The following is a 17,301-nucleotide window of genomic DNA, read 5'->3' as shown; positions in this document are numbered from 1 at the left end:
CATACACACACACACACACACACACACACACACACACACACACGCTATCTTTTACAAATGCACAAGCAGATTGAATGGTTCAGACACACTCTTTTCTTTAAAAAAGAAAGGGAGTGGGGGGAAGAGACAAAAAGCCAATGGAGGGAAAGATGATAACAATCCCAGGGCTAGCCTGGGCTACAGAGTGAGTTCAAGTGTACCCTTGGTCATTTAATGAGATATTGTCTCAAAGTATAAATCAAAGGGCAGGTAAAATGGCTTAGCTGGTAAAGGCACTTGTCACTACGCTTGATAACTTGAAGTCAATCCCTGGACCCCACTTGTTAGAAGGGGAGAAAAAATTCTCCCAAATTGCTCTCGGACCCCCATATGGGCACCTTAGCATGTATCCCTACCCCCACAAGACAAATAAATGCAATACAATTTTAGTTAGATATGTTTAATTTAATTAATTTTAAAAATTAAACTAATAATTTAAATAAAATAATAAAACTTGAATAAAAATATATTTTATAATATTTAAATAAAACAGCATTTGAGTTGTATATATTATATATAAAAATATTCTATATTCATATATAAAATACAGAGGGAGATGTGGATACAGTCTAGGTGTAGAGTGCTTAGAGAGTGCATGAAAGACCCTAAGTTTAGTTCCCAGGACCACAAAAGTCAAAAATGCTCAGGCAGGTGAAAAAAATCTATTATTCAAGCACTACAATAACAATAAATAACACATCCCTTTCAATCCAGCAAAGCAGCCCAGCGTAGGGGTCTGTCTGCTCATTAGCAGGCACTGGGTGAGATAAAGAATAATTCTGATTTCTAGATCTGTCAGATGAGAAAAGAGCTGAACTTCACAGACTTGCCTTTAGTCTGTGTGCATTGGCGGTCCCATGGGGGGAAGCAGACGTGTTGCCCCGAGATCTATAATACGGTTGCAGTTTCTGAGTGGGCTCTAAACTACGTGCAAAGGCAAAGAGTAGGAGGCTTAGGAGAAAATGACCAGGCTTGAAAATGCACCCCCCAGAGAACCCACAGACTCCACAAATATCCAAGAGTGAAGAGACTGGAGCTGTCTGTACTGGAATTTTATGTGTTTTTAAAATTACCAACAATCCACGGTAGTGACGGCTGACCACGTGCTTGTTTGGAGACAGTGGTTTTCCAATGGGCCAGAAAGTCTCCTGCACACTTCTTGGTACAAAAATAGCCAAGCGCTCGGTGTGTGGCCATGCCTAAACCCAGTCAGCCTTCATACACCATTCCTCAGTGAGGCTTCCCGACCAACGCTATCAAGGCCAGGGTGGGAATTTCACTTTTCTGGAGCTCAGAGGGGGATAGACTTCATTTTATCCACTGCAAGCTCTCAGCACCTGCTGACTGGAACATCTATGCAGGAGCTGTGGGGTAGGGGGTGCTAGGCCATGGGTTCGCTTAGGAGAGAAGTGGCTTGGAGCAAGCAGGTTATCCTCAGCAGGGAGGACATTAAGGATTGGTATTTATTACGTCAGGACTCTCTTGAAGACTGGGCACTTGAGGATCTTCACTCCCTCCCTCTGAAGTTTCCAACCAGGTCTAATCCCGAAGGCCATTGTCACTGAATACCATTAGTCCACATTAGTGTTATACTTTACATTTTACATAATGATGTCCCTGGTGGTCCTTGCCACAACCCTGTGAGGTAAAGTCAGTCACCATCCTGTTACGTAGCTGTGGGAAGAAAGATGGTAGGTTATTTTTGCGTATGAGCCCACTGCGTGATGACCATAGAAGGCAAGAGGGCTCAAGGGTATTTGAGTTTGGAACCCTTTGGGCCAATCTCATTAGAATTATTCTACTAAGGTTTCCAAAGAAAGCAGAGGAGCTGGAGAGATGGCTCGGGGGTTAAGAGCACTGACTGCTCTTCCAGAGGTCCTGAGTTCAAATCCCAGCAACCACATGGTGGCTCACAACCATCTGTAATGGGATCTGATGCCCTCTTCTGGTGTGTCTGAAGACAGCTACAGTGTAATTATATAAATAAAAATAAATAAATCTTAAAAAAAAAAAAGAAGAAGAAGAAAGCAGAGGTGCAAGTATATATTGAGTCTAACACCTTTAGCCAGATATCTCCTCTTTATTGTAATTTGTTATGTACTTGTGTGTGTGTGTGTGTGTGTGTGTGTGTTATGATTCACATGTATTTCAATGTGTGTGTCAGTGATGAGAAACAGGAATTTGGTACAAATCAGATAGGCCATACATGGGTGGGTAGATATACAGACATTATCTACAACGCTGTCCTTTGAATACAAAATAACATATTATCATGATAGAAAATTTGGACAGCAAGACAGTATAGCAACCACTGAATTCCTATTTCTGCTTCTTATTTTTAAGTTTAAAACCAGCTATGAGAAGAGAAGCTTCAAAGTGCCCATCCAGTCCAACGAAACACTTCTGGGCGCCGTGATCAACAACGTGTCAGAGGCCATGGAGACGCTGACCCGGATCCGGGAAGAGATGGTGCCAGTTCCTGGATCTGTGAATGGGGTTAACGCCCTGGGTCTAGTTGTCTTCTCCATGTGCTTTGGTTTTGTGATCGGAAACATGAAGGAGCAGGGGCAAGCGCTGAGAGATTTCTTTGATTCTCTTAACGAAGCCATCATGAGATTGGTAGCGGTGATAATGTGGTATGTATTTCTGTGTGCTTTCTGGCTGTGTACAGAGAGGTTTATTGCATTCCACGTCTGGTCTGTTCTGAGAAAGATGTCACCAAGATGGATACTCACAGTGATCCATCTTGGAAGCCAGCCACAAGAAAGCCCGTGTGGTTCTGGCTCTGCGGAGGCCCTAAACCTACATTTCCGTCTTTGTTTTGAAAAGGTTTGACTCCCATACCCCATTCACCCTCTTACATGTGCTTGGTTGTTTCTTCACACAGTTCCTGAGTTTCTATTCAGTGTTTAGAATAGAGTACCAAGCGCACTAGCTACCGCAGGGAGAGTAGATGGTACTCTACATCTCATATGCTTCTAGAGGAAATAAACAAAGAATAAACAAACAAATATATACATATATGAATTCCTGAGAAGTGTGGTGAAAAAAGAGGTAGAAGGCGTGCCATCTGCCTTGGGGGGTACGGAAAGGCTTGGGTGACTCTTTCTGTTCAGATCAGAATGACTGGGCACATCCCATCATACAGAAGAACACTCCCGGTAGGAGAAAAAGCAAACACAAGCCCCAGCTCATTGGCGTGTGGGGGGGTGAGTTCTCCATTCTGTTTGAACCATAAGAAGGAGTGTATGTGTCGGAGCTGTAACAGCATCCAGGAGGATGCAGAGGAAGTACTGCTAAGCCGAAACTTGTAACCCAACTTCCATTAGTAAGATTCAGAGCAGGAGACAAAAGAAAAGACTAAATCCAAGCGTGAGGGGGGAAGGGTGCTGCGTCCACTTTATAAAATAAGCTCTTCCAGGCAGGGAGAGAGAAAGAGCCTTGTTTGCCATGGGCCTAGTGTGGGAGCTGCTTTTCCTTCATCCTTCATGTCTAATATCTAGGGTCCTTCTTGGTACCCGGGGCAGGAAGGCATCATTCACCAAGAAAAGCGTCCACTCTCCAACATGATTAAAAATATCCTTTGTCTCGAATGCCCACAAAGCCCATAGAAATCCACCTCTTTGGGAGTCTGCACAAGACGAATATGAACTTGGCACAAAGACAGGTCAGAATGTGGTCCCCACAGGAACCTTCAACTGGAAATCTCCTTTGAAATCCTGGCCGGGCTGAAAGTGGACATTTATCTTCATATTATTAAAATCCTTCCACCTTTCACCTCTGCTATGAAAGGAGCCCATTCAAGGCCACTGAATGAACCTCACATGGAGTTCTAGCTATACATTTGCTACCCACTCAACACTGAATTATGACATTTCTGAGAGCAGGTACTTCTGTGATTTCCTGCCCTGCATTCTTTAAAGGGCCTCTGAAAGAAGCGTTGTGTTTCTCAAGCTGCAGCAGGTCCCCCGCACTTCCCAGCAGCCCCTTCCCCTCAAAGGCGATTGGCTTCTGTCTTTGGCAGTGTGTCTGGTTGTAGCTCAGCGCACACATCACACAAAGGGAGCTGAACAATTAGGGTTAGTTCGGTGTGAGTCATCTTGGGGTCAGTTGCCCATTCTTGCAGAGACGGTGAGTAACAGCCTGTGGATAATTACTTAATTCAAATGCCTATAACCTGACTGGAGTCGTACATCCACACACTTTATTAATTTTAATAGCTCTGGGTTTATTTTTATGGTCTTCTATTTATGGCAAGCGGTACTAGTATTTAGTTTACATAGTAACATAAAATTTCCTGTGAAAGGAAATTTACTTAAGCATAAAAGGTTACTCGAAGAAAATTAATGGGTAACATTTTAAGAGAAACATAGCTTATGGAAGAAAGCAATAAAACCGGCCCTTCAGCACGGGTTCTCAACCTGCCTAATGCCACAACCCTTTAACACAGTTTCTCATGTTGTGGTGACCCCCAACCATAAAATTATTTTGTCGTTGCTTTTTGAGTCTTAAGTGATCCCCGTGAACCGGCTGTTCGGTACCTAAAGGGGTCCCAACCCACGGGTCGAGAATCACTGCCCTAGAGAAAGAGCATTAACTGTACATCTAGCACACTGACATCACGTGGTGTGACATGCCATAGCATGTTGCCTGCTTTAGCGTGGGAAGCAGGCTGTGGTGTGGGAAATGTTCTAAAAAGTGTGGTATTGGTACAGTGGCTTGTATCAGATACTTAGCAGGAGTCAAGAGAACATGGGAATTACAAGGCATCTGAAGACCCAAACAGGCATCTAGCTATGCCTAGGAAAACGGGGATGAGGCCCAAAGTGTTTCTCCTTCCTATGGTCTAAGGCCAGTGGGGATGGGATGGGGGTGTCCTAGAGCAATTCAGAGTAAAAGGAAGACCTGATTTAGAGCTATCTGGGGACTTTGTATTTTAAATAGAAAAGAATGACATCTGTAGTTTCTACAGGTCTTTGCTTGGAAATCCCCTGTGTTGCAGTAAATATTAAAAGACGGCTTAACCTCTATTGGCCCCCGAGGTCTCACTCCACCAACACCACTTGGTGCTCCAGGGCGCTTCTGTGAACTCTGGTGTGGTTCACTCTACCGCCCCTGCTGCTTCTGACCCGGGTGGATACAAGCACCCCAGCATGTGGTCACCAAGCCTTAGACACACATCCCAACTCTGTGGCAGGCTTTATGCATTCTGCCACTACACCCTTTGAACTCAATTGAGTAGTCACATCAAAGAACATACTCTATTCCAATAGGTATAATATAATTTTCCAACCTAGATAAGTCAAATGATCTTGTATAATTCCATCTCTTATAAAGCATTCATAACAACCTTATTTCTGAAGAGATGCACCGAGAGAGACATACATATCCACCTCCATCTTCGTTCCTCCCAGAGTCTCTTCCCTCCAATCTCTGCCTCCTGCCTCCTCTTCCACTCCTAGACCTTCCCCACCTATTTCTCACCGGTCTAATCATACATTGCTTTAACACAAACCTATACCCTGTCTTGCCCTTTTGATTTTGTTTTATTCTTTTTTTCTCTCCTACTTGGTAATTGACGTACAACTTATAGAAAACCAAACTCACAACTGAGCATGTGTTGCTCTGCCGTAGGTATGCACCTCTGGGCATCCTCTTCTTGATCGCTGGGAAGATTGTTGAGATGGAAGACATGGGTGTAATTGGGGGGCAGCTTGCCATGTATACAGTGACAGTCATTGTTGGCCTCCTCATTCATGCCGTCATCGTCCTGCCTCTCCTCTACTTCCTGGTAACCCGGAAGAACCCCTGGGTTTTCATTGGAGGGTTGCTGCAAGCGCTCATCACAGCCCTTGGGACCTCGTCAAGGTATGTGTGTATACACGCGGCTTTATTCCTCTAAGGAAGTGTGTCTAAACCTTTACCTGGGATCTGAGCCTAGGGTTGCGAGTAAGCGGAGGCATTTTTTGTTACAAATGTCAGGAATATTGAATTGGCCTTTTCACCTCTGATATTGATCATATCTCCTTGGAACCCGGAAAAAGCTGTCTGTAAATCCCTTTAAGGGCAAAGGGAAGGGGAAGAGCACTTTCCTACCCTCGGGCTTCCTGTCTTCCATCGACGTCTGCCTGAGGAAAAAAAGGGAGAAAACGATGTGGGGCGGGCATCTACGGGTATGGAAATCATCCCAAGTAATGCCTCGGAGGAATCCAGGCACAGACGAGTGCCCAAGTACCCCTGCGAGGGCATCAAACTACCCTGAACCTCCAGGCACTTTAGACAATGCTGAACTAGTCAGGACATGAGAGGGGAAGGAACTGTCTGTGCTAGAGCCAAGACAAAAATACAGAACTCCTGGGGGACACTCAGCTGACACGCCTTGTTCTGTTGCCCTCAGTTCTGCTACCCTGCCCATCACTTTCAAGTGCCTGGAAGAGAACAATGGTGTGGACAAACGCATCACCAGATTCGTGCTTCCCGTGGGGGCCACCATTAACATGGATGGGACCGCTCTCTATGAGGCTTTGGCCGCCATTTTCATCGCCCAAGTCAACAACTTTGACCTGAACTTTGGACAGATTATAACAATAAGGTACAAGGGGAGGTTTCTAGTCGTCATTTTCCTCAGAACGGTTTTAACACATGAGCGGAAGCCGCTGGGTGAAGACATTGATTGGGAAAGAGATCACACATACGCAGGAGGTTGGAGTTGGAGGGAGCGGTTATCTTCAGGTGTGAATAGTCGTTCAAATAATACAGAAGCGTGTACTTGAAAAGTATGATTTACCTGTTAACATATCACTCTAAATCTGTCTGTAGATAACCATTGTCCACGATCGATTCCCAAAGACCTTTCCCAACGCCAGGATGTATAAGCACTTCTTTTTAGTAATTAACCATACACCATACACATGCTCCTTGACTGGTTTATCAAATCAGAACTTAGAAATACATCTAGCTTGTTTAAAAAAAATACATATCTAAAAAAATATGGTACAGATAATTCCATTTTAAACACGCTGTTATATTGCAATTTTGAAAACATTAGGCTATGTGTATAGGCAATACTGAAAAGTAAAAATACACTTGAAGACTTTTCTCTTAGGTTAATTTTTAGGCAGTATAAGGTGAATAACAACAGAGCATACAAGGCTGAGATTACAGAGAATCATTTAACCAGCACTTAAGATGTCCAATGAAGAGTGATTTTCCCTTCTGAGCTTTCTCAAGCCTCCTAGTTTTATTCTGTATGGCATTCCTATCAGCTTTCACTCCTAGTAACTTTCCTCGTGATCTGCAGAGTCAGCCCCTGTGTGCCTGCAGACCTCACCCCTTGCCCTTTCTTACCACTGGAACAGGCACAATGAGCCAGAAAGACCAAGCCAGTGAACAGGAGGCTTTAAGACTCCGAGTTCAGACTGTCTGTGCTTTTCGTTGCTGTGGGCTTGGTTCGGCTAATATTAACAATATTAGAAGCCAGACTTTTGTTTTTGCAGCTCTTTATTAGGAAAGTTGCCTTATCCTTAGAAATGTTAAAACAATATTACAATATCCTCTACTGAGATCTAGAAATTAACATTCTATCATTTTTTGCTATCCCTCTCTCGCTCCCTCCTTCTCTTCCTCTGTCTCTTCCTTCTCTCTCCATCTCTCCTCCTCCCTTCCCCTTCCTCTTTTCATTTCTTCTTTCCTTTATATTCCTGTCATATTTCACTTACACCACCTAGCATTCCTCTTCTTCTGTACCCACAGTAACAGAATCCCAAAAGTACTTCCAGAATACCTGCTACCTTCAGACTTCCCCTAACTGCCCCTCCCCAACGTCCTTTACAGTTTTCTTGTTCCTCGGATAAAGATCGAATCTCGATTTCATACCCTAAAGTATGTTTTGTGCTCTTTTAATCTCTGTCACTCACCCCATATATTGCTGATATTTATTTAGAAATGGTTTTCGTATGCATATATACCATTTAGAAGGGCAATAGCTGTAGTAAACATTAGCAAACATTGAGATTAGGTTACCAAGACCAGGCCGACTGGGGATCAGGAAGCCCACGCTAACCACACCAGAGGTTGGAAAACAATGTCTTGGTACAATACAACTATTCTCACATGCATCTTGACATACTGGCTGAAGAGCCCTGAGTTAAGACAGAGGTTCAGCTGCTTGTGAGCTAATATTGATAATGGTATCAGTGCCCTAAAACAAGACCTAAAGCCTAAAAAGCTGGTTGGTATTCTACAATGTAAGGGACAGAGGCTGCAGATGCAAAGTTTCTAGGTATCCCCTTCACCTAGGGGATCTATGGCAGCTTTTCAACATGGCCAAATTTTTGACAATGGGAAGAGGGGAAGTCAGAGGTTGGCTAATCACGTCCATCTGTGTTTCATGTGTCAGAATTTATTCTGTGTCCCTGAGGAGGCTGGGAAGTGTAGTTCCCATCCCAAGTGGCCATACCAACTAGCCATTCTAATGCTGTATAGCATGAGGAGGACTATGAAGAATCATTAGTGTTTTACCCACAGACTCACTGCTTTATTAATATTGCTATAGTCTTGCCAATACTTTATTATTCCTGAGGAAACATGTTCACATTCTCACATCACCTTATCAATAAGTCTTAGACACTTAGCATACATGCAAACCGGATCCATTCTGACCCCACACCCCCCACACACAATTATAACATTACAGGGTTTTTGTTCATAAATCATTCCTCATTTGAATTAATAAATTTAATTTTGTGGCCACATCAATCATAGAAATTCAGCCTCTTGAATAAGGCAATTATTAGAAATAAGTTGTCACTATAAATCTATGGCCCTTTAGAGCTCAGTTCCATTGTGGTGCTGGGGTGAACCCAGGGCCTCACGAGTGTTAAGCAAATGCTCTACCCCAGAGTCACCCTCCCTCTTCTATTGCTCTTTATAGCATACAAAATGATTTTGAGGACATACAAAAGAATGTATCCACCAGTTTCTTCACTTAAAAACCGGTCACAGAATAAAGCCCACTTCTCTGTGGGCTACCACAGCATTGTGACAATCAAACGAGGCAAAGCATGCTCACCATGTGCATGATTTAATTAAATTAGTCTGACCATTAACTGGGGGAATTGTTTGTGTATGTATTTATTTCCATTCTTCTAAGGCAGGCCATCCACTCAAACACGGGAACAGGAGTCTTGCAAGGTTCCACTAGGAGACACTTGTAAGTAAACTTTTCGGTTTTGGTCCCCTGTCAACAGTATCACCGCCACGGCCGCAAGCATCGGGGCAGCTGGGATTCCTCAGGCCGGTCTGGTCACCATGGTCATCGTGCTGACCTCTGTGGGCCTGCCCACGGATGACATCACACTCATCATTGCAGTGGACTGGTTTCTGTGAGTATTTGAGGGAACCATCCTCATCACCGGACCCCAGTCCTCACCTAGAGTCCCAGCCTAACACGTCAAGCAAACTCCCTCCTCTCTCAGTCAGCGGGCGGGGCACATCTGGCTGGTCTCCCTCCCACTCCATAAAGCCACTCGCTGTCTGCAAAGCTGACATAAATCAGCCCGGCTCTCTCTGGGTTGCGCAACACATCCTCTCAGCAGCTGGAGCTGCAGACCCCACGTGCCAGCTCAGGCCCTTCCTCCTGTGCTTCCCACAGTGAGATAATGCGGGGCAGATGTTTATGTCTGAGACCCATGAGGGAAGGGATATCTGTGCAGACAGTGAGAAGCGAGCTCTTATTATCAAAAGAAATTGCTTTGTGGCTCTGAGGAAAATCCTAAGAAATGTACCCTCCACATCCTCAGACCCCACCAATGTAGGACCGGTCTTCAAGCCGCCTTTCCTCACCCTTCCGGGGACATTGCCTGTCCCTTGTCTTTCATAAATTTCCTTCTACTGGGGGGGGGGAAATGTTTAAGGGATACTCAAAAAGAGGACCTCTGAGAACACCTTGGATGCCGGAGGCCATGTTGGATGACATCACCAGAGCTAGGAAGAGCCCCTACGGCTGTGCACTATGGCTAGGGGACTGAGCTCATTCAGGTTCCCTAGATCAGCTCTCTGTAACAGTAGTCGGCCTCCCTAAGCACCCTAGTTTACACCTCCCTAAAAGTTGAAATGCCCATGTTCTCTGCCTCCTGCTGATACTCTAGGGACCAAATTCAGATCAGAACTTAGCCTGTGGTCTGGCGCCAGGCATCAATTGGTGCAAATGCATTGGGGCTGGGGATATAGCTCAGTTGCTACAGCATTTGCCTAAGGTCATGAAGCTCTGGGTTCCTTTCCCAGCACCACAGGAGAGGGAGGAGGGGGGATTGTTCAATCCTGTTACTGAGCACCTGGGAAGTTCAAGGCTATCCTCTTCAGACACATAAGGAGTTCAAAGGCAGCCTGGGCTAAATAAAAATGTGTCTCAACAAAAACACAAACAAGAAAAGTACTTTGGGAGAAGCTTCTACTCTCAAGATTTTATTTTTATACTAAAACTGATTGAAATGGACAACATATTACTCTCTCTCTCTCTTTCTTTCTCTCACATACATGCACACACACACACACACACACACACAGAGAGAGAGAGAGAGAGAGAGAGAGAGAGAGAGAGAGAGAGAGAGAGAGAAAGTCAATTCTCTGTTTATAGCCAGACTAAATAGCTGGAAACTAATCACCTACTTGTGATTAGTTGTAGGTGTTGTGTGTCCAAGTATGAAATTGTTCCATCGGAGGAGTATACTACCCAGAGCTTGAAAGATACTTCTAAAGCCTTCTCCAGCCAATTCAAGCAGCCGAGATCTGGTGGTTTTCACGTGACCCTCTCTTTTCCTTCCTTCCTGCTTCACCTGCAGGGACCGCCTCCGAACCACCACCAATGTGCTGGGTGACTCCCTCGGAGCTGGGATTGTTGAGCATTTGTCCCGACATGAACTGAAGAACCGAGATGTTGAAATGGGGAACTCTGTGATTGAGGAGAACGAAATGAAAAAGCCGTATCAGCTGATTGCCCAGGACAATGAACCAGAGAAACCCGTGGCAGATAGTGAAACCAAGATGTAGACTGACTCAGAAGTGCTTTCTTAAGCACCAGGTGTTGGACACTATGCTACAATGAATCCATCTCCCTGAGCTCACTCTCCCAGTGAGCTCCTCTTTCCTCCCTACTCTGATAGGATTGGAAAATGTCCAAAAGCAAAGGAGGGCTCTGCAGCAGCCAAAATGTATTGGTTCTAGCCCACATTTGAATTTTTTAAATCGTTTCTTACCAATAAGTGACTACAATCAAACACAGTTTCGATATTGCAAATTTAGATGGCAAACCATCCAGTGTGATTGTTTTATAAGTAAAAGCATTAAGCAAACGATAGGCTACAAAAGTGTTTTAAAAATCAGCTTTCGAAATGTAAAATATCCCTTCAGAACACCATTGAGTTTTAGTCTTAAAACGTAACAATTTGATGAGCAATTATCAGTTACCCTTGGGTAGCTGAGAGGCTTCCCCTTCCTTCGGACTCCTGTCCTGACTTTACAAGCATCTTCTGTCCTGACTTTTCATGCACAGCTGTGAGGAACAGAGCGTGAGGCTCCCAAATGGTCCTGAGTGAGCCTTGTCTTATCACTTGGCCTCAGTGTTCTCATGCAGAAAATGAGTGACTCTAGATACCATAAACCTCTCTAGCCCAGCCTTCTGCAACATCAGGAAGGATCCCATGAGGATCTCAGACAGGACACCTAATGAGCGTGGGCATTTCTCTCTAGGGGCAGGCTGTGTGTGGCTCACTAGATCCTGGGTCCAGAATGTTGGTTTATATAAGTAGACAGGTGGAAGGCCATCCCCTTGGCCTGTTGTTCTGTTTTATTTTCTTTTGTTTTCCAATATTAGAAGCACTCCTTTCTTAGGTACTCTTCCCAAACCCCAGGGAAGAAAGCCTCCCACCACCAATTAGAAGTTTAGGAAATATAGAGAAGACTAGCAACTGTCAAATGTGTTCAAGGTCTTACTATAGAACACTAAAGGGCAGAGAAAGAATAGAGTATGGCCAACATTACAAAGGGAGGATTCTTTTTAAGATCAGAAAAGGCTGTTTGTTTGTTTTTTAAAGAAACACTTTGTCTTCAGTTCCCAATCAGTTCCCACAGAAACAACATATAACACCACTTCTTATTTCACGATCCAACAAACGCTATCTCTGAGACAGGTCCATAAGCAGGGTAGATGGTCTCATTTCTGGGGGAAAAAAAATGTTGTTTTCCGGTTGATTGGTTAGTTTTTGCTATTTTAACCAGAAGTTCTTAGGATGACAAAACCATATACTTCTTTGTATAGAGACGTCTCTTGACAAATTCAAAACTCTCATCTGGGGTGGAGTTTGCTTGTGTTCCTAACCCTCCCCAAATGCAGATAGATCCGCATGAAAATCAGATCGGGGAGGATGGGAGAAAAGACAGCAGGGGAATTACTTTCAGGCAAGGCAACTCCCAGGTTAAAAAGAGATTATTTTTTACTCCCTTAGAAATATCCAGTCGAGCCATCTGACAGCACCAGCTGTGTGAGGCTTTCTGACCGAAGGTGGTGAATACACATAATTATGCTAACAGATTGAAGATCTAGAATCGTATCTACAGTCTACAGTTAGAGACATTTTTCCTAGAGATTCTGAGCATGACGTGCATATAAAGGTTAACACTAGGCTACGGTGAAGTGATCATTTAATGGCAGGCTCTGTTTGGGAAATACACGACAGAGGTTAATCTGCGTGGCAGTCATTTGGGGACACTTGTAGAACAAACTTAATCATGTCGAATTAATGCTGTTCACCCAGTGTGATATTTTTTATACTAACCGTCTCTTACGAAAACAGATCCTCTAGGGTGATCCTTTCGCCAGCCCATTACAGGCTCTGCGTACCCACGGTGGGCTGGGAAACATCACTTTGTGGATGTATTTTCAATAAAGAAAGAATAGTTTTACATTAATGTATCTGTACAGTGTTGTTATTCTCTTCCCCATTGGTGGGAATGGTGAGTTCAAGGAGAGCTAGAAAAAGATGGCTCTCTGGACAGTAAAATCTTGGCAGAATTGGCTGTGGGAATCAGCTATGAGGCAATAAGTAATGACACACTCATTCTCCTAAAACAGGAGGCCAAAAAGAGGACTCGAGATGAGGGACTCGTGGGGCTATGACACTTACACTTGGTTGCGCACGTCAGATTCTGATTTCTCAAATAAAAGGAACCATTTCTGTGTTGGTATTAGAAAAGCAGGACTGTACCATAGGACTCTTTCAAATAAAATGATTTCCTGCCTGACCTTCAAATTAAATAGATTTATCTCTGTGATTACCACTGCCGTTTAGAAAAAGAACAGGATTAGATCCCCAAAGGCATTTCAAAAGCAGCCCTGGTTACTAATAACCACTTATGGAAGACTATTCTTCAAGCCTCTTAATAAAGAGTTGGTGAGCAATATCACAAAGCCTACAGCTTGAAGTTTCAGCTGTACATCCTTTAATCTCTCTGGCTACCAGCACGGGGCAGTCACCTACAGAAAAGTTTCCTTCCCCCCCCCCTTCCGTCCAATTTTTTTTAATGGATATTCTCTGCATTTACATTTCAGATGTTATCCCCTTCCCACAGTCCCATCCCCCTTCCCCTTCCCATTGCCTCCATGAAGGTGCTCCCTCTCCCAACCACTCCCTCCCACCTCAGCACCTTGGCATTCCCCTACACTGGGAAAATGAGCCTTCACTGGGCCAAAGGCCTCTCCTCCCACTGATGTCAAGAAATGCTATCCTGTGCTGCATATGCACCTCGGGCCATGGGTCTCTCCATGTGAACTCGTTGGTTGGTGTTTTAGTCCCTGGGAGCTGTGGTGGGTTTAGATAGTTGCTAATTTTGTTCTTCCCATGGGGATGTAGACCCTTTCAGCTCCTTCAGTCCGTTCTCTAGCTCCTTCATTGGGGTTCTCCTGTTCAGTCTGCTGGTTAGCTGCAAGCATTCTCTGTGTCAGTATAGTTCTGACAGAGCCTCTGAGGAGGCATCCATATCAGGTTCCTACCAGTAAGCACTACTTGGCATCAGCAATAGTGCTTGGGTTTAGTTGCTACATATGGGGTGGATACCCCCAACCCCCCATCCCCCCATGATTGAGTCCCTGAATGATTCTTTCTCCAATCCCTGCTCCTCTATTTGTTCCTTTATTTTTTCCATGAACATTTTGTTCTTCCTTCTAAGAAAGACTGAGGCATCCTCTTTCTTGCCTTTCTTCTCTTTGAACTTCCTAAGTTCTGTGGATGGTTTCTTGGGTATTCCGAACTTTTTGGCTAGTATCCACTTATAAATGAGTACATACCATGAATGTTCTTTTGTGACTGGGTTACCTAACTCAGGATGATAGCTTCAAGTTCCATCCATTTGTCTAGAAATTTCATGAAGTCATTATTTTTGATAGTTGAATAGTACTCCATTGTGTATATGTACCACAATCTCTGTATCCATTCCTCTGTTGAAGGACACCTGGGTTCTTTCCTGCTTCTGGCTATTATAATTAAGGCTGCTATGAACATGGTGGAACATGTGTCCTTGTTAGATGCAGGAGCTTCTTTTGGGTATATGCCCAGGAGTGGTACAGCTATGACCAATTTGACCAATTTTCTGAGGAATCACCAGACTGATTTCCAGAGTGGTTGTACCAGCTTACAACCCCACCAACAGTGGAGAACTATTCCTCTTTCTCTGAATCCTCACCATCATCTGCTGTCACCTGAGTTTTTTATCTTAGTCATTCTGACTGGTGTGAGGTGGAATCTCAGGGTTGTTTTGATTTGCATTTCCCTGATGACTAGGAATGTTGAACATTTCTTTAGGTGCTTCTCAGCCATTCGATATTCTTCAGTTGAGAATTCTTTGTCTAGCTCTGCACCCCATTTTTTAATAGGATTATTTGATTCTCTAGAGTCTAACTTCTTGAGTTCTTTGTATATATTGAATACTAGCCCTCTATCAGATGTAGGATTGGTAAAGATCCTTTCCCAATCTGTTGACTGACATTTTGTCTTCTTGACAGTGTCCTTAACCTTACAGAAACTTTGCAAATTCATGAGGTCCCATTTGTCAATTCTTGATCTTAGAGCATAAGCCATTGGTATTCTGTTCAGGAATTTTCCCCTGTGCCTATGTGTTCTAAGCTCTTCCCCACTTTCTCTTCTAATAGTTTCAGTGTACTTCATTTTATGTGGAGGTCTTTGATCCCCTTGCACTTGAGCTTTGTACAAGGAAATAAGAAGGGATCGGTCTGCATTCTTCTGCATGCTGACTGGCTGTTGAACCAGCACCATTTGTTGAAGAAGCTGTCCTTTTTCCATTGAATGTTTTTAGGTCCTTTGTCAAAGATCAAATGACCATAGGTGTGTGGGTTCATTTCTGGGTCTTCAATTCTAGTCCATTGATCTACCTGCCTGTCTCTGTACCAATACCATGCAGATTTTATCACAATTGATCTGTAATATAGCTTAAGGTCAGGGATGGTGATTCCCCGGGAAGTTTCTTTATTGTTGAGAATGGTTTTTGCTATCCTGGGTTTTTTATTATTCCAAATGAATTTGCAAATTGCTCTCAGAAAAGTTTCCTAAATGGAGCCTGTGGTGCCAGAGCCATCCTTGGGAAGACTTCAGCAGAATGATTTCTGCTTGATATTATATAGTCTAGCACATTTGCATTTTTCTTAATTTTCACCAGTTTCTCTATAGGATATTAGGAAGTTTTTTTTTATAAATTTGAATCTTTTTCTAAAACATAGATGATATTCTACATGGGAATAGGAGGAGATGGCTCAAACCTGAGAGAACAAAACCTGGTTATCAAGAAGAAATCAGTATCTGCAAGCCTGTGGAATATTCTAGACGTTGAAAAGCATTCCGGGAAGCATAGAGAATCACCCCATCATTAGAAAGTACTTGCTCCTTAACCAATTTCTCTTTACTCTGCAGCCTCAGGTGGAGTCAGTCTGTCAAGGCCATAGAGCCATCTTAAGAAGCTGGTCCCTGTGAGACTGGACAGGGCCATTGTGCTGAGGAACAGGAAGTCTCAGTCCCAGTCTAAGCAGAATGAGAAGGAAATAGGGAAAGATTCCCTACATGGGTGGTCACAAATTTGTGCACAAACAGAATTATGAAAAAAAAATTTCAGGCTAACATTTTCTACCGTTACTAAGCTTTGTTGGTTGTTTGTTTCGGTTGTTCCTTGTTGTTTGGTTTTGTCATTTGTTTTCTCTCTCTTTCTAACATTATTATTTTAAAGTTTCTAGGCCCTCAGAAGTGAAGGCCCTTGTTTTCCTTTTCCTGTATTCAACCTGTCACTCCCATAAGGCACAGGAGTCCTTGCTAAGGGGGGGGGGGGGGGGGGGACTGTAGCACTACTGTTTGCCGAGTCTGAAGGAAGATTGGAGGAAGGTTTGTTTCCCCCTGGAGGGGAGTTTTGTAGGGAAGACCTCGATGGGTCTCCCCTCCCCAACACAGGGCCTCTTTCCGGGCAGCCTGCAGGGCACTTGACCCGAAGCTGCTGTCAGTCATGAGGCCTCTGTGTTACTAGGTTGTGTTTCCACTGCTCCCACCCGGGTGGTCCCAGATCTGGATCAACAATGCCTAGCTCTGTGTGGCCTCCTCTCCGGGGCCAAGGCAACCGAGTTCCGCGACTGGGGCACACTCTGAATGAATAAGCCCACAGAAAGGGAATGGGGAGGGAAGGGAACGGGTGAGTTGTGTCCTAAGTGATGAGAACATCCACTGTGCCTATGGGGGGGGGCAGCCCAGCCGGAACCACCCTGGAGGATGCTGCCTGAGAAGTCACCTGAGCTATGCTTAATTCTAAGTGCACCAGGGAGAAGGCTTAATCTGTAAAAGCCATCAGTGGCTTAAAACTCCGGAAGGCTCTCCTTTCTCGGTTCCCTCTGCCATCTCATCTGTGCAGACTCTCTGAAAGGCCTCATTTTCCTTGGGATCCTTCAGCTTTTCTCTTCCATCACCTCTCAGAGATCCTTGTCGACCTATGTATGGGTCACAACCCCTTCTGGGGATCAAACAACGTTTTCATCGGGGTTGCCTACGACCATCAGAAAACGCAGATATTACGATTTCTGACAGTAGCAACATCACAGTTATGAAGTAGCAATAACACTATCTTTATGATTGGGGGGGGGTCACCACAAAATGAGGATTGCAGCATTAGAGATTGGACTTAGGGTGAGAATCACAGCTCTAGGGTCTTAGGGAACTC

General features: G+C 44.1%; 1 protein-coding gene across 1 annotated transcript in view; it reads left to right on the top strand.

Moving 5' to 3' along the window:
* SLC1A3 (solute carrier family 1 member 3) overlaps positions 1-12,999 on the top strand; it is a 73,710-nt gene extending 60,711 nt beyond the window's left edge. The window contains exons 6-10 of the mRNA XM_080933760.1: positions 2,383-2,675; positions 5,674-5,907; positions 6,437-6,631; positions 9,288-9,422; positions 10,881-12,999. Coding sequence (XP_080789886.1) covers positions 2,383-2,675; positions 5,674-5,907; positions 6,437-6,631; positions 9,288-9,422; positions 10,881-11,088 — 1,065 coding nt within the window. The 3' untranslated portion in view covers positions 11,089-12,999. The remainder of the gene's footprint in view (positions 1-2,382; positions 2,676-5,673; positions 5,908-6,436; positions 6,632-9,287; positions 9,423-10,880) is intronic.
* The last annotated feature ends 4,302 nt before the right edge of the window (positions 13,000-17,301 follow it).

The sequence above is a fragment of the Micromys minutus genome, assembly GCF_963924665.1.
Source record: "Micromys minutus genome assembly, chromosome: 20".
Lineage (NCBI taxonomy): Eukaryota > Metazoa > Chordata > Mammalia > Rodentia > Muridae > Micromys > Micromys minutus.
This window is presented reverse-complemented; position numbering and strand designations above follow the sequence as displayed.